This window comes from Tupaia chinensis, unplaced genomic scaffold (genome assembly GCF_000334495.1).
Source record: "Tupaia chinensis unplaced genomic scaffold, TupChi_1.0 Scaffold000159_1, whole genome shotgun sequence".
Classification (NCBI taxonomy): domain Eukaryota; kingdom Metazoa; phylum Chordata; class Mammalia; order Scandentia; family Tupaiidae; genus Tupaia; species Tupaia belangeri.
Genome location: NW_006159630.1, coordinates 7835663 through 7857924, shown reverse-complemented (window position 1 = coordinate 7857924; position 22262 = coordinate 7835663). Strand labels below are relative to the sequence as shown.

At 57.7% G+C, this 22262-nt stretch overlaps 2 protein-coding genes and 1 long non-coding RNA gene across 7 annotated transcripts in view; 2 read left to right on the top strand and 1 right to left on the bottom strand.

Moving 5' to 3' along the window:
• Nucleotides 1-2317: 2317 nt before the first annotated feature.
• On the top strand, nucleotides 2318-8202 carry RPL38 (ribosomal protein L38). Of its 5 annotated transcripts, none has more exons than XM_027770806.1 (5): nucleotides 2318-2375; nucleotides 2544-2580; nucleotides 3950-4010; nucleotides 7581-7703; nucleotides 8137-8202. In XM_027770806.1, exons 2-5 carry the CDS (start codon nucleotides 2578-2580, stop codon nucleotides 8160-8162), a joined length of 213 nt encoding a protein of 70 aa, XP_027626607.1. In that variant the 5' UTR covers nucleotides 2318-2375; nucleotides 2544-2577; the 3' UTR covers nucleotides 8163-8202. The 5 variants fall into 5 exon arrangements, with proteins under 5 accessions (XP_027626607.1, XP_006145920.1, XP_014442272.1 ...); XM_006145858.2 differs by lacking the exons at nucleotides 2318-2375; nucleotides 2544-2580 and adding exons at nucleotides 3527-3593; nucleotides 3788-3824; XM_014586786.1 differs by lacking the exons at nucleotides 2318-2375; nucleotides 2544-2580 and adding exons at nucleotides 3562-3619; nucleotides 3788-3824.
• LOC106734612 (uncharacterized) lies at nucleotides 7281-8121 on the bottom strand. The gene is made up of 2 exons (XR_001370182.1): nucleotides 7966-8121; nucleotides 7281-7580 (listed from the first exon to the last, which is right to left on the bottom strand). It is a non-coding gene; the product is annotated as an uncharacterized LOC106734612 (long non-coding RNA).
• Nucleotides 8203-12771: 4569 nt separating the features above from the next.
• Nucleotides 12772-22262, top strand: part of TTYH2 (tweety family member 2) — a 39451-nt gene continuing 29960 nt past the window's right edge. Inside the window, 2 exon segments of the mRNA XM_014586680.1 lie at nucleotides 12772-12975; nucleotides 21661-21833. Of these exon segments, the coding sequence (XP_014442166.1) occupies nucleotides 12772-12975; nucleotides 21661-21833 (377 nt within the window).

The window sequence follows — 22262 nt, the reverse complement described above, 5'->3', positions numbered from 1 at the left end:
GAAACAAAAAACCCCTAAGAAAAAAAAAAAAAAGAAAGAAAGAAGATGCATGGAAAGTTTAAGGCTGCCACATGGCCTTCCAAGGGGTGATTGGAAGGAACCATTGAACGAGTGATGACTGATGGGAGTCAGGGTGAAGGCCCTGCTTGGGGGAGGACACGCAGGACCTGAGCTTGGCACCTGAGCTTGGCAGGTGAGAGGGCTTGGTACCCGAGCGGGAAACAGCACACGCCCAGGGTAGAAAGCACCTAGCACTTCAAGTGGCCGGTTAGCTTGGCTGAAAGGAGGCCACCTGTGCAGGAGAGTGGGACAGGACCAGAAGGCCAGCTCTGAGATGGACAAGGGCTGGCAGAGTCACGCTGAGAAATATCCTGGGGTCAAGACACACTCATGAGTCTCAGATCAGATCCCAACCTTCCACTTAGAGAATTAACCTTCTACCAAAGAACCGTTGCCGCAGCTCAAACCCTGACACACGCACAGTTGCAGCAACCTAGTTCGGCTTCTTTAAAAGCCTCGAGCACAATTAGAATGCGAGACTCCTCTGCAGCAGGGCTGCTGGCTCAGTCTTCGCTGACTCCCAGCACCCCAGGCTGGGTAACAGCAGGGAGGGCGGGAAAGCGGGAGGGAAGAAAGAAGGAAGGAGAGTGATTTTGAAGTAAAGTTCATGGCAAACTGCTCCTTCTCTTCAGGCGGGCTGTTCTGTAATAATAAACACAAGGCAATTACATTCTGTCGTGTGGTTATTAAATTTGGGGGAAACAAATACAATAAAATGCAGACATTTGTAGAGAGGTTGAAAATAAAATAAAAGTGGAGGATAAAAATAAAATCGATAACCACAGGTTTCCTGAAGCCTACCTTAAAGACGCTGCACGAGAGCGAGGATAAATGCAAGCAGCCAGCTAAGGCACCACGGGGTGGAGGCTGCAGACAGAGGGCATAGGAAAGGCTGCGCTCCCGACGCTGCCAGCCTGCTCCGCCTGTACCCGAAGCCTCCGGGGAAGCAGTAGGGACCTGGCGTGTCGCAGCAGTAAAGCACAACACTCTGTGAGGCCGACCCAGACCCTACTGGGGGTGCTGTCTCTGCATCTTTCTCTCTCTCAAAATAAACAAAAAACAAACCGGCCAGCCAGCGGCATGGTGGTTAAGGCAGCTGGAGGCCCCCTGGCCCACTGGAGAGGGAGAGGGAGAGAAGGATTTGTGGCGTGACCATCTCCCACGGAGGGTGCTTTCTCACTTTCCCTCTCTCTCCATCTCTCTCTAGTTAGCACAAGAGCCCTCTGACTTTTTAAAAAATGTTTAATTTAAAAAAAAAAAAAAAAGGCAGTGGAAGCCTGAGCTCAAGATCTAATGAGAGTGGGTTTGATCCTGGCGACACCTCTCCCAGCAGAGCCATGGAGGCATGGGCAGATAGCTCAGGGCCATGGTCTTCCCCATGCGGGAGAGGGCAGCAAGGGGATTCCTCAGCAGTCTCTGGGCTAAAGTGCATACCCAAGGGCTGTTTTGGTAAGTGTCACCTACTGGAAGTAGTAACTCATTCTATTTTTGGAGAGGTTTTTGCTATAGGGCACATGTGCGCTCACCAGAAAGACAGAAAGTCTCTCTAGAGACAGAGAGACAGAAAGCAAGAACTCACCCCCCAGGGAAGATGACCACGCTGCAATCCCTTCTCCTCCATTCTCCTCTCGGGATGACATGCACGCACACGCACCCAGCGTGAGTTTAAGCCACCAGGTCCGGGACTCGAACTGCAGTTGACAACATGGGAGTCCAGCAACATAACCATTATGCCAACTGCTGGTCCCAGTAGTGACTCATTTTTATTGTACACCGATTTGTAAAGGAATTGAAGCAGCAGGTGGGTGCGCTCCATCAGCCGGAGAGAGGAGCAGGAGGATTTGCTGTGAGATTAGGTGTCCTTCCCAAACGAGGAAAAGGAGGGAAGAAGTTCTTCAAGGATCATCCCTTTCCTTAAAACCCTCTATACGGGTGTCCAGTGCACAGGTCTAATGAATCTTAAGTCAAATCGAGCAAAGCCAAGCTGGGAATTTGGGGGCTGCAGGAAAAGAAGGGAACAGGGGCCAGGGGAGGACATGAGCTGGCGGTGGTAGGAGAAGGCGGCGGAGGGCAGAGAACGGGAAGCCAGGACCGTCCATCACATTCGCGGAGCTGCACTATTAATCTAGACCAGAAGGGGGCAGGGCTGCTGAAAGTAGAAGGGAGAGCGCAAATAGAAATCTTGACCCTTTACAGACACCGTACTGAGTTTCTTACGTTGGGCGGGCTTAACCTCCCGGAAACGGAAGTTCTGCCCTTTTCCGTCCTCTTCGTTTCTGGCTGTCGGCAGTGAGTGTCTCTCGGGCTGTAAGCGGGCAAGTGGGGGGCAATCCGGGGTAATCCAGGGCCAGGTGAAGTCTGGGGGCCCCAGCCCTGCATCGGGGGTGTGGGGAAGCAGGAGGAAGTACGATAGGGCTGGGATTTCGAGGGGGAGGCGGGTGAAGCAGCCCGCGCCCTGTTAACGCCGAGATCTGTTCCCGCAGGTGCTGTCGGCGCCCTCTCCCCGTGCTCCCCGCCATGGTGAGTACGGCCCTGCCCCGGGGCGAGGGCAGGAGGTCTTTCCGAGGGCCTGCGGAGGCGGGTGGGCTTGGCCGCCGGGAAATGGGGGGCTCAGCGGTTTATTCTCCGTTCTCTTTGTGTTGCAGCCTCGGAAAATTGAGGAAATCAAAGACTTCCTACTAACAGCTCGACGAAAGGACGCCAAATGTGAGTGGTCGTTCTGCGGGGTCGCGACGAGCGGGTGGTGGCGATGGCGTTTAAGCGGGGGCTCGGCGGCTCTGTCATCTTCCTGTAAGGAAGCGCGTGGAGGGTTCTCAGGGCCCTTTCCTTGGCTGGCTGGGAGACCGAGCCGGCCGCCCCCCCTTCTTCGTCCTCGGGATGACATGCACGCACACGCACCCAGCGTGAGTTTAAGCCACCAGGTCCGGGACTCGAACTGCAGTTGACAACATGGGAGTCCAGCAACATAACCATTATGCCAACTGCTGGTCCCAGTAGTGACTCATTTTTATTGTACACCGATTTGTAAAGGAATTGAAGCAGCAGGTGGGTGCGCTCCATCAGCCGGAGAGAGGAGCAGGAGGATTTGCTGTGAGATTAGGTGTCCTTCCCAAACGAGGAAAAGGAGGGAAGAAGTTCTTCAAGGATCATCCCTTTCCTTAAAACCCTCTATACGGGTGTCCAGTGCACAGGTCTAATGAATCTTAAGTCAAATCGAGCAAAGCCAAGCTGGGAATTTGGGGGCTGCAGGAAAAGAAGGGAACAGGGGCCAGGGGAGGACATGAGCTGGCGGTGGTAGGAGAAGGCGGCGGAGGGCAGAGAACGGGAAGCCAGGACCGTCCATCACATTCGCGGAGCTGCACTATTAATCTAGACCAGAAGGGGGCAGGGCTGCTGAAAGTAGAAGGGAGAGCGCAAATAGAAATCTTGACCCTTTACAGACACCGTACTGAGTTTCTTACGTTGGGCGGGCTTAACCTCCCGGAAACGGAAGTTCTGCCCTTTTCCGTCCTCTTCGTTTCTGGCTGTCGGCAGTGAGTGTCTCTCGGGCTGTAAGCGGGCAAGTGGGGGGCAATCCGGGGTAATCCAGGGCCAGGTGAAGTCTGGGGGCCCCAGCCCTGCATCGGGGGTGTGGGGAAGCAGGAGGAAGTACGATAGGGCTGGGATTTCGAGGGGGAGGCGGGTGAAGCAGCCCGCGCCCTGTTAACGCCGAGATCTGTTCCCGCAGGTGCTGTCGGCGCCCTCTCCCCGTGCTCCCCGCCATGGTGAGTACGGCCCTGCCCCGGGGCGAGGGCAGGAGGTCTTTCCGAGGGCCTGCGGAGGCGGGTGGGCTTGGGGGCCGGGAAGTGGGGGGCTCAGCGGTTTATTCTCCGTTCTCTTTGTGTTGCAGCCTCGGAAAATTGAGGAAATCAAAGACTTCCTACTAACAGCTCGACGAAAGGACGCCAAATGTGAGTGGTCGTTCTGCGGGGTCGCGACGAGCGGGTGGTGGCGATGGCGTTTAAGCGGGGGCTCGGCGGCTCTGTCATCTTCCTGTAAGGAAGCGCGTGGAGGGTTCTCAGGGCCCTTTCCTTGGCTGGCTGGGAGACCGAGCCGGCCGCCCCCACTTCTTCGTCCCCTGCGTGTGCGGGGCTCTCGGCGGCATCGGTGCTGCACGCTGTCCGGGCACGGGGGTCTGCCTGCTGGGACTTGTGCAGGCCTCGTTTTCTGCCTGGTTAGCAAGGGGAGGAGAAATGGCTGAGAAACACGCCCGGCTCTGAGCGCGCGCGTTGCTCTAACTCAGTCTTCTCTGCCACGGGGACTAATTTCTGTAACCTCTTTGCCTACCTGGACGGTCCTGCAAACAGAATCAGGGAATTCGTGGAAGTGGAGCTGCCCTGGGCGGACATAGTAAGGTGCCAGCCACCTCATACTCTGCCCGTGGAGGGACCCAAGGATAGTTCGGCACACGGGGTTGGCTGTGTCCCCATGACCTGAACCGCGTCGTTGCCTTTGAACCTCTGGTCCTGGGAACTGGTGCCCACCCGTGGGGACGTTGTCTGCCTGTCCCTGGTGGAGGGGCAGGTGCCGTGGAGGTTATCAGGGCCGTTCTGGTTCAGGCCGCCCACTGCGGGGTCCCTGCTCACCTGTAGGTGCGTGAACACCCTCTGTTCCATGAGAGGAGCGGCGATGGTATGTCCGTGTGGCATCGGTGCAAGGATCAGGCTGGAAGCCTGTAGCGGGTTGAAGTGGTACCAGATGGGCCGGATTTGAATTTTGCAAGTGTGTGCACTGGCCTGAGGGAGCGCACGCAGCCCCCAGTGGGACTGGGCAGACGGCAGAAACTTCTCCATTTCCCCTTCTGGTCAGGACTTGGGGTGAGCACGCATACCTGGCGTGTTTTTAAAGCCAAATTCAAACTGCACTGTGTGCTGTGTGGGATCTGGTTCCCTTAACCACCCGGCAAGGGGGTTGGCCCAGTGTCACCTTTTTCTTTTTTACTGTACTGTGAGGCACATGCACTCGCAGTGCTCGGGGGTGAGAAAGCACCCCACGGGAAGATAGCCTTGCCACAGTCTCATCTCAGGATTTTGGACGCGGTTGCAGGCACACCTGGCGTGTTTTTCAGGCTGTGGAGTCCACACAGTTGGTCTTCCACCGTGCATTGGCCCTTCATTGCGTATTTAAGGTGATAAGTCACCCCCTCCTGGCAGGGGTGGCCATGCTGCAGTCCCTTCTCCGTGCTCCGGATTCGGGGCACACAAGCAAACGCACTGGCATGTTTTTCAGCCACCAAGTCAGGGACTCAGACCACGCAGCCAGCCACGTGGGATCCAGCACCTTAGCCTGTGTAAGGCCACCTGTGGCACCAGTCTTAAACTTGTTTATAAGTGACCAGAGGTGCGTGTGCTGACCAGAGCACGACAGACAGGACAGCACTCCCTGGCGGGGTGTGATCATGCCGCGATTCATTGTTCATCCTGTTGGGATTTGGGGCACACACCTGATGTGTTTTTCAGGCCACCAGGGTTGGGATTTGAACTGTGGCATCTGGCTCCCTTCCCCACTAGCCTGCAGCTCCAGCCACCATCCCGGCCATCCCTTTTACAAGCGGTTCCGTGGCGTTTAACACGTTGGCTCCATTGCAGCCGGCAGCACTGTGGATCTGCAGAGCTTTTCCATCTTCCCGTCCGAAGCATTGTCCCCATTCATTGTCCCCATTCAGCGGTAATGCCCGTTCCACGTGCCCAGCCCCTGGCAAACCACCATCCTGCTTTCCTCCTCTGAGCGCCGTCACTCTGCGTGCCTTATAAATGGAGTCATGGCGGTGTCCTCATTCCGTCCTCGCTGTAGCCCGAGTCCGCTTTACTCCTGAGGGGCGCACTGTGGGTGGGCCACGTTTTGTTCGTTCGTTGATGGGCACTGAGTGGCTTCCACACTCTGGCCGCTGTAAATGCTGCTGCTGTGAACGTGGGTGTGCAAGTATTTCTTATGTTTGCTTTTGGTTCTTTGGGGCATGCACCCAGAAATGGAATTGCCTCTTCATGGGACAATAGAGATCCACATCTGCACAGCCTTTGGCTGCGGCGTTGGGAGTGCAGCAGCGGGTAGCGACCCTGTAATCAACCATTTCTTTCTTTGCCAATGGGCGCCTGTGTAGAAAGGGGAGGTTCCGCCCAGTGGGGCACGGTCACACCACAGTCCCTATCCCTCCACTTCTCCCTCCATTGGGATTTTGAGCACACGTGCACACATACTCAGCATTTCAAAGCTGCTGGGGCCGGGGCTCAAACCTTGGTCAGTCACGTAGGCTGTGACTCCAGTGCATGGTGCTTTAACCACTCCTGTGGGGCCAGCCCACACGGCAGTCCTTTTTCCTCCAGTTCTGCATCCCATCAGGATCCTGGGCATTTACCCACAGTGTTTTTCAAGCTGCTGGGGCTGGGACTTGAACCACGGTTGCATTGAATTCCTGTGCACAGCACTTAAGTGCTTTGGTGTTGGTCTGGCCCAGTGTGGCATGCTTGCCGTTGGAATGGTGAAATGGGTGGATTTCAATGGATTGGAGGAATTTACTAATAACATACGGCGAGGCAGCCAGGGTCTCAGGCTGGCTCTGAGCCGCAGCTTCTGCCTCCTGGGCTGCTGCTCCCGCGGCAGTGCTGGTAGATGTGGGTGAGCACACGTTACTCTCCAGCCCTGAGCCCAAGCGTCACGGCTGTCCGTGTCTGGCTGCGTGCTGCATTTGGAACCCTGGAGCTCAGTTTAGCCCGGCCACCTCCCTGCCGTCACAGTGAGCTCGGGTACACGAGATGGCCGACCCGCTCCTGGGAAGCAGTTCCAACAGCCAGAGAGCTGCCGGCCCACAGAAATGCGGTGACACTGGTGTACCGGACTGCAAAATTTCAACCCTGCACTGTGGAATTTGAGGAGCTCGTGGGTTTGCTCTTGTCTGAGCGGAGTGCCAAGGTTGATGGCAGGGCAGTGAAGAACCCAGAAGCAGGGAGACCGGGAGTTACTCAGTGTAGACTGAGGTCCTGTGCTCATGTGGCGGGCGCTGCTCCCACGATAGCTGGGAGGGGGCAACTGCATGTTCTCGCCCAAAAACATACAAGTGTGAGGTGGTGGCGTGACGAACACCCCAGTTTGATCATGACGTGTGCGCGTGTGAGAACAGAACAGCTGCATTCCATAAACGTGTAGTATTAGGTGTCAATTAAAAATCAGTTTGGTTTGAAAAATAAGGTCAGCAAATCCCTGTATTTTAAATATAATATAAACCAGTTAGAAATTGAATAAGCCTGGGGCGCTTGGACATTAATGGGATTGAAGTATAGATTTCTGGCACCACTTGTAAATTTTGAGGTCACTGAAGGACAGGCAGTCTTGCTTTGTACTATAAGGGGGGGGGCCCATCTCTGTCCGTGGTTGCTGATGACAAAGCTGTAGTCACTTGAGTGACCATGGCTGCGTGGTGTGAAGCACACGATGTGACATGTTTCTGTGTTCCACATTTCTCATTACTCTGGTCTCTTTGGTAGCTGTCAAGATCAAGAAAAATAAGGATAATGTGAAGTTTAAAGTTCGGTGCAGCAGATACCTTTACACCTTGGTCATCACAGACAAAGAGAAGGCAGAGAAGCTGAAGCAGTCCCTGCCCCCAGGTGAGTGGGCCCGAGGGACGGGGGAGGCCTGCCAAGATGTGGGAGGGTGCTGTGTGCCCGGCGTGCCTTAGATGGAGCTCAGACTCAGGAAAGCGGGTCATGTCTGTCTGGAGTGTCTGCTCTTGCCACGGGTGGTGCAGAGCCTCAGGGTTATGTCTGGTGCCGAAGGAAAGCTGGTAGCTCGCTTAGTGGGCACCACGCCTGCGACGTAGCGTGGGTCCTGGCCGTCAGCCCCCTTGCTCACAGGTGGGGGAACTGTTACCTGAAATAGGCCAGGAGGGCGTGTCTTCATCAAACACTGAATATTTTCACCGAAACCTCCCTGGTGGGCTGAAACCCTGAGCCTTGAACGGGAGCTCTTCAGCTTAAGTGGGAAATGAGAGCGAGCAGCTGTGTCTTCTGGCCGACTCACTGTCACATCTTTTTCCTCTAGGTTTGGCGGTGAAGGAGCTGAAATGAACCAGACGCTGTTTGAACTACATTAAACATTTTAAAATTCTGTGCTGGCCTTCATCTTTGAGGGTGGGGAGGGAAATGCCACCTGTAGTGGCTTCTGGTGGGAACGGGGTGTGGGGCCTCTGCACCCCTCATTTTGGGCCACCATAAGCTCAGCAGTCAGAGCCAGGTATTAGTCCAGGTTGGAAGGTGAATAGGTGTAGGGGGGCACACTGGGTCAGCAGTCAGAGCCAGGTCTTAGTGGAAGGAAGCCAGAACGCACTCTTGGGGAGCACAGTAGCCCTCGGGGTCTGCCAGGTTGATGGTTCCAAGACCTCGTGTATACCAAAACTCCCATGTACACAAGGCTCATATAAGAAGGTACAGCATTTGTGTATAGCTGACTCATCCTCTTGTGTATTTTGGGGTGTCTCTAGATTACCTAAAATGACTGATGCAGTGTAAAAGCCATGTGGTTCTTTTTCTCCAAAGAGTTTTCATCCATTGGTTGAACTCCAGGGATCCAGGGGACCAGTCCCACCTTGGAATTCAGGGTGGAGACTGCAGCTCTCACATCTGCCCTGTTTAGCTATTCCTTGGACACAGGGGTGGGTGTTTCTGATTCTTCAGAGTTGCAGGTGGTGAGTTAAGGAATGGCAAGAGTACAGGTGGGACCTTTAAGAAAAGCAAATAGTGTCAGTCTAGCAAGAGATGGGACAGGCAATCTTGAGGACGGGATTTCCTGAGGTGGGAGCAGGACGACCTGGAGGTAGAGGTGACATTCAAGGAGAGCCTGGTTTCTGCCTGAGCCTGAAGTAGGCAGTGGGTCTGGCCTTCCTGGCTGCACCATGAGCTTTTTATTACTAACCTCAGGGGCTGTGGGATGGGTCCTGTTGGGACACACCACAAGGTGGCGCTGTGCTGCAGTAAATGGTGACTGGGGAAGGTTTTATGAAAAGTCCACTCCAGTGACTCGGTGCTTTTCTTCCCCATGTCTGCTGTAAAAATTGCTGTGTGGTGTGTTCAAGTAGTGCCAGGTGGCCAGTCAACGTTCTAAATGTAAAGGTTACGTTCTTTAGTTTTTTAAGGAATTGTTTATTTTGGTCAAGGACTCGAACTGTAGTTGCCCCTGGGAGTCCAGCACCTTAACCACCGCACCACTTGCCAGCTCTAGGGTTAAGGATTTTTAATCTGGTCATGAATTTGGTGGGGGCTTTTGGTTTTGGGGTAGTATTTGCTATAGGACACATGAACTCAGGGACAGAAAGCAAGAAATAACCCCCCCGGGGGGGATGGCCATGCTGCAATCCTTTCTCCATTCTTGGGATCTTGGGCACGCACGCACCTGCACCCAGCGTGAATTAAGTCACCGGGTCCAGGACTCAAACCGTGGTCAACTACATGGAAGTCCAGCAACATAGACATTACACCAACTGCTGGTCCCAAATTTGGCTTTTATTTTTATTCTGCATGGGACACTCGTGAGAGCGCCCACAGGGGCCAGGTGCATCTCGATCACTCTGAGGACTGGACACATGCCCAGTGTGTTTTTCATACCTCTGTGTTCAGGACTTGTGCCACACCTGGAGGATCTGGCTGATTAGACCACTACCTAGTGGCTGGGCATGGATTTATCAAAAGGCTTGAGTTCTGTTTATTCTGGGAGAGGGTAGCTGTGCCAGGGCTGTTCAGTGGTCATGCCACATGTGGCTCTTCTGGTGTCTTCGGGCATTTACCAGTTGGGCTTCTGTGTCCTAGCACATAACCCAGAGGCCCATCCCCACTCCTAGGAGACAGGCTGCAGGGGATGGCCCCTTGTTGGGAGGTAGCTTTTCACGGTACATCCCAGTGTCACTGTCGCTCCGCCTCATTTGGGGCACTCAAGCAGTGGTACTAGAGTGGCCCTGGCTGGCCTAGGTTCTCCAGCTGGTGTGCACAGAGCTGCCAAAGCTGCATTCACGTGTCAACTCTGGCTAAGGGCACGGGAGACTACTGTTGTGCTCGTCCCTGGGAGGCCTGTCCCTGCCCTGCCTCTGCCCAGCTTGGCCGGCAGGTCTCCCGGCATGGCAGGTTTTGGTGGTCTGCAGGATGGCCCCAAGGGAAGTCAGTTTCTCCAAGATAGGCCTATGCACTTCCTCCCGGCTGGTGGCCACCCTGCGGCCCCACCTCCTGCCCAGGGGCAGAGCCCTCCCTTTTGAGTATCTGGCCTCTGGTGTTTTGCCCTCCCTCCTCCCTAAGCGGGATCCAGGTCACAGGTGTGACTAATCTCTTCCTAGAGGAATGGTAAATCCTTAGAACTTCCCAGACCAGTGGACATTGGTGTTTGGGAGGCTCGTGGCACGGAGGCAGCCTCGGCCTGCAGGAGGGGAGGCTGTGCAGGTTCCGGGCAGAGGACCACTGCAGCTGTACCACCTCACTTGGCATCACCGGTGCCCACCAGGCCCCCACGAAACCGCTGCCATGATGTGAAAGGCCAGGATCCCTCCAGGGTCAGTGGGACCCTCACCATCTGCTGGCTTCTATAGTGTTTTACATAGGGACATGTGAGCTCACCAGAGGGACACAGTGGAAAATCAGCCCCCAGGGGATGGCCACGCAGCAACCCCTTCTCCATTGAAAACGCACACACGTACCTGACGTGGCTTTCAAGCCACCAGGTCTAGGACTCAAACTGTGGTTAGCCACATGGAAGTCCAGCACCTTAACCACTATGCTACCTACTGGCCCCATCTGCCTCTCACCTACCTCCCCAGCCTCTCTTGTTTGCGCCTTCTTCCTAAAATAAAAGGATTTTTTTTTTCCAGTGAAAGTCGTTCGATTTAGTGTACAGCTCCGTGAATGTTGCCAATGTTCACCATTGTGTGACCACCACTGCAATCCAGAACGTTGTCATCACCCAGAAAAGTCCCCAGTCCTCAGCCCCTGGAGCCAGCTCCAGGAACTGAGCTCCAGTTCGGGTATTGACCTCCATAGCTCACAGGTGCCCCTCCTTCTGCTCCAGCCTGCAGTACACCCCTTATGGTCTGCGAGCTCTTACCTTGCTATTGCTGGAGAAGACGCCCCACCCTCCCTTACATCCATCCCATCGTGGGACACTGCAAAGTCCTTGACAAGGTGTGCTGTTCACTTTGCGCCTGGCCTGCTGGGCGTGGATGTTTCAGTCACCAGCACCGTGTGCCCTAGAACACAAACATGTCCCCAGCCTCCTGCTCTGTCCAGTCTCAGCTCTGGGCATGCGCAGTTGAGAAGGCTGCAGCCGGACTCCGGACCTGCAGGGGGTCCGGAAGCCCAGGACAGTTCCCGAGGGCAGGATTCCATCTCTGGCCTCCTGAGCTTTGACAGCACCAGGCATCCGTAAACCGCCCCTCGCAGCCACTCAGTTCCCCAAGGCAGAAACTCAGGAGGTCCTTCCGTTCCCTCCTCTGCCCCAGTCACCAAGTGCCTTAGGACCAGCACTGTCTCCAGCCAAACCGGACAGGTCGTCCCTGTCACTGCACCTCACCGGCCTCCAGGGCCTTTCGCCTGCCCTGGGGCTTGAACTCCTTCCTCCTGCCCGGGCTACGCCAGGCTTGTGCGGTGCACAGAACCGAGGGCCCCAAAGCCTCCAGCGCTAGGTGCATGTCCTGTGGGCTCCGCCAACTGCACTGCAGGGGTTTCGTCTGCTTTTGATCAACGGTGTGATTGTGTCTGGCCCTTAGTAGGTCCTCAATAAAAGTGCTGCTGAATGCTCAGGTCTTCCGATGCCCCGCCCTTCCTGGACTCATTGAGCTCCTGACCCCCACTACACAATGAAAAGGTCCCTTCCTCCAGGAAGCCGACCTTGTCTCCCCTGCCAGAAGCAGGAAACTGCTTTCAGTCCCCGCACCTCGTCCTCCCTCAGGGTGTCCTGCAGGTGGCATCAAACAGCTGTTGGGGCAGTGGGCAGGAACCACGTCTTTATTTCTCTTTGAGTCCACATGGTTTACATAATAGAGGTCCAACCAATGATTGACAATGAAATTAGGATGAGGGGCTGACGTTGCTCCCTTCCAATCCCAGTCTATCAATTTGCTCTAATGACAGGCCATCCTCCCAAGCCACAGCTGCCAGCTGTGCCATCGACACTTTATAATTTTTTCTTTTTATTTTTTTAGAATTATTTTATGGGGTTGGCAGGTGGCATGGTGGTTAGGGGCGATAGATTCACATATGGTCCGCGGTTCGAATCCAGGACCTGGTGGCTTGCTTTCTCATTTTCCCTCTGTCTCTCTCTGTTCAAATTAAAATAATAATGATAAATTAAATAATTCTTTAGATAATTATTAATTATTTATCATTATTATTTTAATCTGACGAGAGAGACAGAGAAAGTGAGAAAGCAATCTGCCAAGTCTGGGACCAGAACCGACGTGGCCCAAGTGAGAGTACAACACCTTGACCGCCATGCCACATGTTGGCCCCCAATACTTCATAGTCTTGATAAAAAGCCGGGGGACTTGGAGACTGAAACGGACTTCGCAGAGTTCAGGAAAGTTTTGTTATTCGTTTCCACCTTCTGCTCCCACTCCTTCCGTGGTGAGTTCAGAACGAGTCCCAGCCCAGAACCGGGAGGCTGTCTTTCTGGCCCGAACCCCTGGAGCTCGGGGGGGGGGACATGCCCCGTGCGGGCCGGAGGCGGGGTAGGAGCGCGCCCACGGGAAGGCGGGGCCTGGGTCGCGGTGGGCGGGACCTGGAGCCGGGGCTTGGGGGGGGCGGGGCCTGGGGGTGGGTCGTCTGGCTGCACAGCGTCCCGCCTCTCAGCCTGCGCCTGCAGCCGGTGGACAGCACCTTCAGACCCCGCGACGAGACGTACCAGGAGGTGAGTCTGCGCCGCCCAGACCCGGGCCACCGCGGACTCCCGAGAGCGGCCCACGCGCGCCGGGTCCCCGCACCATCCTCGTGCGGTCGGCAGCCGTTCTGTCCCAAGTGCTCTCAGACCCCAGCTCTAGCCCCGTAGCCTCGTCTCCTCTCGTCTCATTTCCCGGGGAACCCGTGGCCCTCGGGTCTGGGAGACTCCGGGGCCGGGAAAACGAAAGATCGGAGTTAAACGAGCTCTGGGAAGGGGAGGAAGGGCGCGGAGACCGCCTGCGGGAGGTAGGGGCAGAGCGGGCGGGGGTCGGGGCATCGCGTCGGGGTAATTCTGGTGCGAGAGGAGCGGGCACGCGGGGGGTGCCCCTCAGTTGTCCTCCTTCTGAGGTTCCGAGACCGGGCGCTCTCTATCTGGGGCCGTGTGGCCTAGGCAAAGTTCCGGCAGAACTGATTGAGTCTCCCGAGCGCGTCTCCGCAGCACCCCTCCTCTCCAGCCCCCGCCTGCCAGGCCGCCGCTGGGCCCCTCTGCAGGGCTGGGGGAGGCGGTGACGCTGGCTTCCCTCCTGCGCCCAGGGCACGCCGCGCGCGTTTGTTTCAGGGGTGGAAGGCGCCTTAGATCAGCCCGCGGCCTGAGTACCCCTGAGGGCTCACGGCCACCCTCTCTTTGTCTGCTTCGCCCTGGGCTGCCCCACCCCTGCTAGGCCCTGGATTTCGGGGTCTTGGCTTTTTGGCCAGCCGAGCCCCTCCTCCTTGTCTGTTCCCCACCCCTGCTCTGCCGGCCCTCCGCGTGAACAAAGTGGGGGCGCTCTAGCTCTCCCTGCCCAAAAAGCTACAGGACTGCCCCCCTAGCTCCAGCCCACCTTAGGTCCTGTCAAGTCCTCTGGGGCTTCTGGCCCAGCTGAGTCAGTTTCCTCTGTTGGGTCAAAGATTGAGGGACCGGGTGGCCCAGGACAGGCCCATTTGCTCAAAATACCTGCCCATTCCGGACTTTGACCCTGCTGGCCTCTGCCCTGCCCCTCTGCTCTGCCTGTCAAGTTCTCCTGGCGTGGGCAGGTCTGGGCCCGTCAGGGCCTCTCTGGGGGCTGTGCTGGGAGTCAGCTGTTAGCCTCTTCCCCCCAGGGCCTTTGTCCTGCAGGGCCCTGGGGATCGTTCGCCCGAGGGCGTGCACTGCCCAAGTCGCCAGTGACAGTGACCCGGAGTCTAATAATAGCCCCTAGTGTCCCTGCTGCCTTTAGGCCTGGGATGATGGTGCCTGCTCCCGCCCCAGCAGGAGGGGAGAAGGACCCCTTCATGGGGTTAGGCTGGACCTCAGTAGCCAGTTTGCTCCCCCATAGCCCAGCCCCCATTAGCTGCATTCCTCGAGAATGTGGTGCAGCCGGGGATAGCTCCAGGGAATCTTCCGCTCCCCACGAATGCATGAAAAGAGGCGGATATGATTTCAGAAACAGCTGTGCTGTCTGCTGTGAGTGTGTGTCCCAAACCCGAGCCCCGGCTCCCACTCCCAGGTCTCCAACCTCAGCTTTCCCTCTCCACTGGGGAAATCGGAGCTAGCTGGATCAGGAGGACCCCCTAGGAGTGGGTAGACGTGGTCCTGGCACAGCCCGATTCCACCGACCCCAGAGACGGCTCCTAGCTGGCCAGCACTGTGGCCACCCCCCCACCCCAGTCCCATGACAGGTGGCCACTGAGCCAGAGGGACACATTCACAGCTCTAAAAAACCCTCCGGCCCTCGCCCAGGGTCCTGACCCTGGCACACTTCGGGCATCCCCCTCCCACTGGCCACTGTCCCTGGGGTGCTGGCACCTGACCCTCCGCCCCGCCCCCACCCCTCCCAGGGCTCTAGGCAGGAGTTCTGAGTGGGAAGTCTGGCTCTGGGTGTTATTTAAGGCAGCTTCTATTTTGGTAAGTTCCCCTGTTGTCTGACCACGAGTCTCTCCTTTCCTCCTGAGCGCCAGAGTGGATTCACACCAGGGATCCGGCGCCTTCTGCTGGCCATCCTCTCAGTCCCCTGCAGACTCCCCTGGGACCCAGCCTGCATGACCACAAGAACCTGGGGGGACCGGAGGGAGCACTTGCTGAGGATGCTCTGGGGCCAGCCTTGAGGCAGCAGAGGGCCAGGCTCTGCATGAGCTAGTGGGGCTGGAATCCTGGTCTGTCACCCTGTGACCGCGGGCAGGTGTCTCAACCTCTCTGAGCCTCGCTTCCCTCATCTGCAGGTGTTAAATGAGATAGTCCCCGCAACATGCTGAGTGCCAGGGGGCGGGGTGCAGGTAGTAAGACCCAGGGATGCGGCTGCCTAGATGGATGGGCTTGGAGTCCAACAGCGTCTAAGCACTGCCCTTAGGCTTAGAGGAAGAGATCTCTTCACAGACGCTGGTCAGGGGAGACAGAAAACGGGAGCAGAATGGGCCTCCGCTTACTTCCTGAACTTCCAAGAGGACAGTGAGGCCCGTGGCACAGGGTGTGGCATGCATGCGTGTGTCTGTGTATCTGTCTGCTCCAGAGACCACAGTGAGGATGATAACAGGCAGGCTGGTCCTCCAGAGGCTCAGGGGCATGGCCGAGGTGTGTTTGAGATCTGGAAGGCAGAAGGGGCCTCAGGGGGGCAGGTCACCCGGTAAGCTGGGATCCCCTGAGGAATAAAGACTCCTACTCACTCTCTGGGGGCTTTTTTTTTTTTTTTAACTCACCAGGGGGCCAGAGAGAGACGGGGGAGAGGGAGAAAGCACCCCCAGTGGGGAGTGGTCACACTGCAATCTCCTCTCCATTTCTCCACCCCATAGGGATTTTTGCTATCGGGTGTGTGAACTTACTGGAGAGACAGTAAGCAAGAAATCACCCCCAGGGAGGATGGCCATGCTGCAACCCCTTCTCCTCCACTCTCCTCTCAGGATTTTGGGCGTGTACACACGTGCGCCTGGCATGAGTTTCAAGCTGTCAGATCTGGGACTTGAACTGTGTGGTCTGTCACACAGGAGTCCAGCGCTTTAACCACCATGTCGTGTGGTCTGTTACACAGGAGTCCAGCGCTTTAACCACCATGTCACCTGCTGGCCCCCCTGGCATGTTTTTTAAGCTTCCAGGGCCAGGATTCAAAATACTTGGTAGGCCTTGTGGGATCCTGCTCTCTTAACCCCCAGACCACAGAGCCAGCCCTTCCTGGGGGTCTCGGGAGCCGTGGAAGCCCCCAGTCTCCCTGATGGTGACCTTCTGGGTCACCCCCTCCCTCCAGTGGACTTGAACCCGAGTCCTCACAAAGGCCACTTGGCCTGTGTCACCTGCCTCAGGCCAGCAGAGGCAGGTGAGGAGCGAGGGGCAGGGTGGGTGGGGCAAGGAGCTCTGGCCAGGTGTGGCCATGTGTCTGGTGGGGAAGCAGCCAGGGCCTGGCAGCCTGAGTCTTGTCACCTTTGACGGTTGAGCGGCATTGGTGTGGAGACAATTCTGACCCCAAAAGATCCCGAAAGGACCGGCCTTGGTGGGCGCAGAGCTCTGGCCAGTGCCTGGCACTCTGCAGGTCCCCACAGTCACTGCTCTGGAAGGAGGAGGCCCCAGCTGGCCAAGGTCCACCGGGCCACACTAGGGACATCAGAGCAGGCACCTGGTATTAAACCCAGCAATGTCACCCTGAACGAGCCGCTTCAGATTCCTCTTGGCCTGGGCACCGGGTTACCTACGGGGGGACCTGGCGCTGATGAGCTAGAGCTCTTTGCGGTCTTTAAAATCTCCCGGGAACCAGCAATTAGCATAATGGCTATGTCGCTGGACTCCCACGTAGTCGACCGCGGTTCGTGTCCCGGACCTGGTGGCTTAAAACTCACGCCGGGCGCGTGTGCGTGCGTGCCCAAGATCCCGAGAGGAGAATGGAGGAGAAGGGATTGCGGCGTGACCATTCCCCCTGGGGGGTGATTTCTCGCTTTCTGTCTCTATGTCTCTCTCTGTCTGTCTGGCGAGCGCACACGCCCTACAGTGAAAATCTCTCAAAAAAAAAAAAAAATCTCCCCAGCCCCGTGCGAGCATTGGCTGTTGCCGCTGGCAGCGCGGAGAGCCCCACGCATGCCTCCTGTTCCACCTGGGCCTGGCCTGGGGCAGGGGGTCAGCTGTCCTTTCGGGACACGTGTAAGGAGGCAGAGACGCCAGGTTTTACACACTGCCATGCATTTTCACTTGCGGCTCTGGGTGGCTCCCTCAGTCTCCTCCAAGAATTGCAAGTGTGTTTTGCCAGCTGGTGGCATGTGGTGGTTTGGGCAGCTGGATCCCACATGGCCAACTACATAGTTCAAGTCCCAGACCCAGCAGCTTGAACAAGCTGGGCATGTGTGCGTGTGTGTGAGCGTGCACACACACGCGTGCAAACCCAAAATCTCAAAAGGAGGGAGAAATGGAAACGGACAAATTGCAGCATGACCGTACCCCATGGGGGTGCTTTCTCACTCCCTCTTTCCAGCAAGTGCATGTAGCAAATTTTAAAAGTCAAATTAAAAATTCCCAAATGTGCCCTCGGGCCAGGGTAGGGGACAAACTCGGGGTTGGCCTGAGAACTGCAGGACTCCCTGCTGCTGGCTTAGGGACAGGTCTGAGGGGGGAAAGACCTGGCAGCCCGCCCAGCCCGGTGACATGGATGACGAGCTCAGGTCGGAGAAGCCCCATTCACCCAGCCGCGCCCTGAGCACTGAGTCACCGTCATCAGACAGTCACGCTGGGCCCGAGAGGGGCTTAGCCCTTCCCCATCAGCCTGGGGGAGGCCTCTCCCTCTGAGTGCTCCTAGCTCTCCTCACCCTGACCTCTCCACGTATCTCCTGGGGGTCTGGCTGCAGTGGTCACTGCTGGGTCCTGGTCTGGGGCTGCTGGCTCCAGGTCTCAGCTAATTCAGTCCCCGTGCTGAGGGGAGAAGCAGAGCCTGGGCACTGACCTGGGGCCATGGCAACACGGTGGTAGGGGTTGGTGGACCAGGCGGTGCTGGTGGCTACAGGACAAGAGGAGGCCTAGGGTGGGTGGAAACTGCCCTTTCTGAGCTCTGTCCACCAGAGCAGGAGGCCCTGGGAGCAGCTCTGGGCTCCCCCTTCCCCTCCTCCTCACCGTCCTCCCTCCGTCCCCCACCCCATGCACTCTGGGACTCACAGCCTTAGTCAGAGGCGGGGCATAGTTGCTTGTTAGAGAGTAGCAGGTGACCAAGGTGGCCCTGGGAAGTGGCCCTGGTTAGAGTCCCCTCCCAGCCTTCCTCTCCTCCCCACCTTCTTCCCTTGGTCTTCCTCTTCTCCTCCTACCTCTTTCTCCCTGCACCTCCGCCTTGTTCCACTACCCCCACTTCCTGCCCCTGTACCTCCGCCTTGTTCCACTACCCCCACTTCCTGCCCCAGTACCTCCGCCTTGTCCCACCACCCCCACTTCCTGCCCCAGTTTGGGTTCTCCCTGCTCCCGCTCTGCTCCCAGGAGGGTTCCGGAGGGATCCTGCTAACAGAAGGCGTGAGTGAGTTTGGGTTTCCCAGGCTTGGCCTTCCCGGGCTGGCCGGCATTATCAGTAACCTAATTGAGGCCAGCTGCCCAGCTTGGCCAGGCCCCAGGCTGCAGAATCCCAGGGCGCTAGGAGGACTGGGCTTGTGGGAGCTCAGGGGCTGGGGGAGGCTTGAGAGTGTGAAGCAGGGGAGTAGGGGAGCCTTCCACAGGGATGTGGCTGGGCAGGTCTGAGAAATTGCAGTGGCACCTCCCCACATCTTCAGAGGATCCTGCTTGCTGGGTGGGGACACAGGGTGGATTTGGGGGACCTTCCAGGAGGCACCCCAGAAGCACAGGGCAGCTGAGCACAGCTGGATCTTAGCCTGTCTCCCATCTGCGTGGGAGGTCTGCCTGGGGGCGTATTGGTCTGGTTTTTTCATTAGTAATAACTTCCAGGAGAGTACACAAATGCACAGCTCAGTGAATGTCTGCGTGTGCAGGGGGCCGGGGGGTGACCAGCTCAAAGCAGACTCCTGATCCCAGGGGGCACCCCTCCTGTGGTAGCTGCTGCTCACACGCTATTGCCCTAGATGAGCCTCCGCCTTTGTACTTCTGGGGCATTAAGCCATGTAGTCCACCACTCTGTGTCTCTGAGATTCATTCAGACCACTGTGTGAAGCTGCAGTTTCCCTTTTTTGTGACTGCATAGTATTCCATTGTGTGGCCCTAACACATTGTATGTATCTGTTCTCTTGTTGGTGGACACTTGGTTGTGTTCAGAGCTTGGCCTTTACTGTTGTTAATCTGTGTGTGACTATTTCGGGGGCACAAGCCCTCTTTTCTATAAAGTGGAATTACTGGGGCATGGTTTGCATGTTGCACAGCAGTTTGCAAATTGTTAAGGGGATCCCTGGCTTTCAGAGAGGAGCCTTGGAGCCCAGAGGGTGTGGCCAGGACCAGGAGTGTGTCTCTGTCCTCACTTCAACCAGAGCGGATCTGCTCAGTGAGTCAGTTAAAAGAAAAAGTTAAACTGCTGAAAAAAAGTCGGGGAACTTGAGTTGTCCCAATCCAGCACTCCCCTGACTTTCATCGCCCTGGGTCCACTCTAGGTGCAATTGATGCCCTGGGTCTGGGGTGGGGCCCGAGGGGCCGCGTGCCGAAGAAGCTCCTGGAGACCTCGCGCTGCAGGTCCCGGGCTGTGAGCCTCACCATGAGGGCTGTGGTTCTTGACCTCCTTGGCCTGGGGCTCCAGGGTCTCCAGTGAGGGGACAGGAACTTCCTGCCGCCTCACTGTCCGGGCTACAGGCCGTGTAGTAAGTGGGCCAGGCAGGTGGACACCCAGCCCAGCCACACTGAGGACTCCCGGGGTGTGGGAAGGCTGAAGTGTCAGCCCACCTGGCCCCATTGTCCCAGCCAGCAGGAGGGAGACGTGCCCCTGGCAGTGGCGGGGACCTGTTTGTCCTCGCTGGGGGAGAAAGCCGTTTTCAGTCAAGCCATCTGCCCTCGTCCCAGATGGGCCATCTTTCCCGTCCTCTTCCAGGCTGTCCCCACCACTCCTGTGTCAGTCCAGGGTGACCAGCGGGCAGCCCAGGTCAGGCCCCCAGCTCCACCCAAGTGGGTCCTTGCCAGGCTAGGCTGTGGAGCAGAGAGGGCTCCGGGGATTCTGGACCGGAAGCACCCGGGACACGTGGGGAACAGGAGAGGCCATCGTGCAGGAGCCTGACGGAGAGCCATGTCAGCCCTGCTGGCGGCCACCAGTCCGGTGCCATCTGGAGTCCATCTGGCCACACCAAGAGACCGGAGGGTGAGGAGCGGTTCCAGCCTCCTGACGGTCGGCAGCGCCCGCCGCAGGGCCCTGGTGTGCTGGGCGGCCCCAGGAGGCCCTGCAGACTCTGGCTTTGCCTCTGTGCATCCATGAGGCTGCAGCGGGGCTCTGCAGGCAGCACGGCCTGATCCCACCCCAGCCAGGACAGCTTCGCTTCTCTGAGTGGACCCACCACCTGGAGCGCATTCCCTTCTTTCTCTCTCTTCTTTTTTTAAAATTCCCGGGTGCACATGAGCTCGCCATGAAAAGACGGAGAGAGGGAGAAGCACCCCAGCGGGGTAAATGGTCACACACAATCCTGCCCCTCCTGTGGGGATCTTTCGGGCACATGTGCACACGTACGTGCCCAGCATGATTTTTGGGGTTTTTTTGTTGTTTTTTTGTTTTTATTTAAATTTGACCAGTAAGTGACAGAGTGAGAGAGAGAAAGAGAGAGGGAAAGTGAGAAAGCAAGCCTCTAGGTCAGGGACTCACTGCGGTCGTCCATGTGGGAGTCGAGCGGCCCCAACCACCATGCCACCTGCTGGTCCCCCCAGCATGTTTTTATAGCTGCCAGGGCTGAGACTCAAACCGTGGTCAGTGGTGTAGGCTCTGGTTCATTTAGCCAGCAGGCCAGGAAGCTGGCTCTGTTTCATGCACCCCCAGGATAGAGCGCATGTGCACCCATGGGACAGCAAGCCAGAGTGAAGGAGGAGCGCCCCCCACAGGGTCCGGACATGCCAGCATCCTTTCCCCCAGTCCTCCAGCCATCGAGTCTGGGCACAGACAGCTCAGGCTGGCCAGACCGGGATCACCGCAGTCACCGTGCAGCTCTGACCTCCCTGAGCAGGCGTCAGCCAAGCCAGCTCTGGAACGGGCTCTGCATATTCTGGGTGTAGGAGGGCAATCAGGCCAGGGCGGCGGAGCCCCGTGCACAGAAGAGGTGGCAGACAGGCCAGGTTGTCTCTGCCTGCCCTGTGTCAGATCCCCTCGGCCTCTGGGTGCTATGGTCTGCAGCGTCCCTCCTTGTCTCCCCCCCCCCAGCACGTAGCCCATCCCAGCCTTGTGGCCCGCTGTCAAGTCCTGCCTCATGCCTCAGGTGGCCCAGAGCTTGCCATCAGGCGGGCCCACACCTTCATCTGGTACAGAAGATCAAGATCAAGTCCGGGACCCACCTGGAGCAGCTCCCCCGCCTCTCCCCTCAGCAGGCCCCCTCGCCCCCCCCCGCTCTCCCGTCCTCCTAGCTCTATCACCCCTCTCCATGTGCCCCACGTGGGACACCCTGTGGCTCAGGGCAGGGAAGGAAGGACAGACAGAACAAGGGCTGCTGGCAGACAAACCATCCATCCTCTGTTCCTGCACCATGGCCCAAAGCAGGGCTCCGAGGGCTCCACAGTGGGGCACATCCCGCCGCCCCCGCTGTCAGATGAAATGCTGACGCCACTCTCCCCCTCCAGTCGCTGCTGTTCCTGGGGCTGGTGGCCGCTATCTGCCTGGGCCTGAACCTCGTCTTCCTGGCGGTGTACCTGGTCTGCGTGTGCTGCTGCCGGCGGGACGGGGCCGGGCAGACCAAGCAGCGTGGCTCCTGCTGCGTCACCTGGACGGCCGTGGTGGCCGGGCTCCTCTGCTGGTGAGTGTCCCCCCTCCACGGGTCCAGCCTGGAAGGAGAGGGTGAGAAGCCAATGGTCTGGGCCTGAGCGGTCCGTGTCCTGCTAGGGTCAGCCCACGACGTGACACCCCTTCCCCTGCCCCCGATAAGCCCCAGGCAGCTCGTTCATGGTCAGCTGGCCACGTTCTCCCCGAGCTCTGGCTACCTGATGGGAAGGTGTGTCCCCGGAATGAATAGTACCCCTTTTCTGGCCGAGCCTCAGGTGTGAGATGCCTGGGCTGATGACGGGGTCTCAGAAGGGTCTCCCGAGGGGCCCCCAGCCCTGCCCCAGAGCTTGTGCGGCTCCACAGCCCGGCGGCCCCGCAGTGTCCTCCCAGAGCTCACCAGCAGCAGCCGCAGCCAGTCGGCATCTCGGCTCTCTACTTGCCCCGCCCCTCCCCCGCCCCCACC

Excerpts from the sequence above, each read along its gene's own strand:
- RPL38 (XM_027770806.1), top strand. Across the intron at positions 4,011-7,580 it reads TCGACGAAAGGACGCCAAAT|CTGTCAAGATCAAGAAAAAT; the intron begins GTGAGTGGTCGT and ends TCTCTTTGGTAG. Across the intron at positions 7,704-8,136 it reads GAAGCAGTCCCTGCCCCCAG|GTTTGGCGGTGAAGGAGCTG; the intron begins GTGAGTGGGCCC and ends TTTTTCCTCTAG.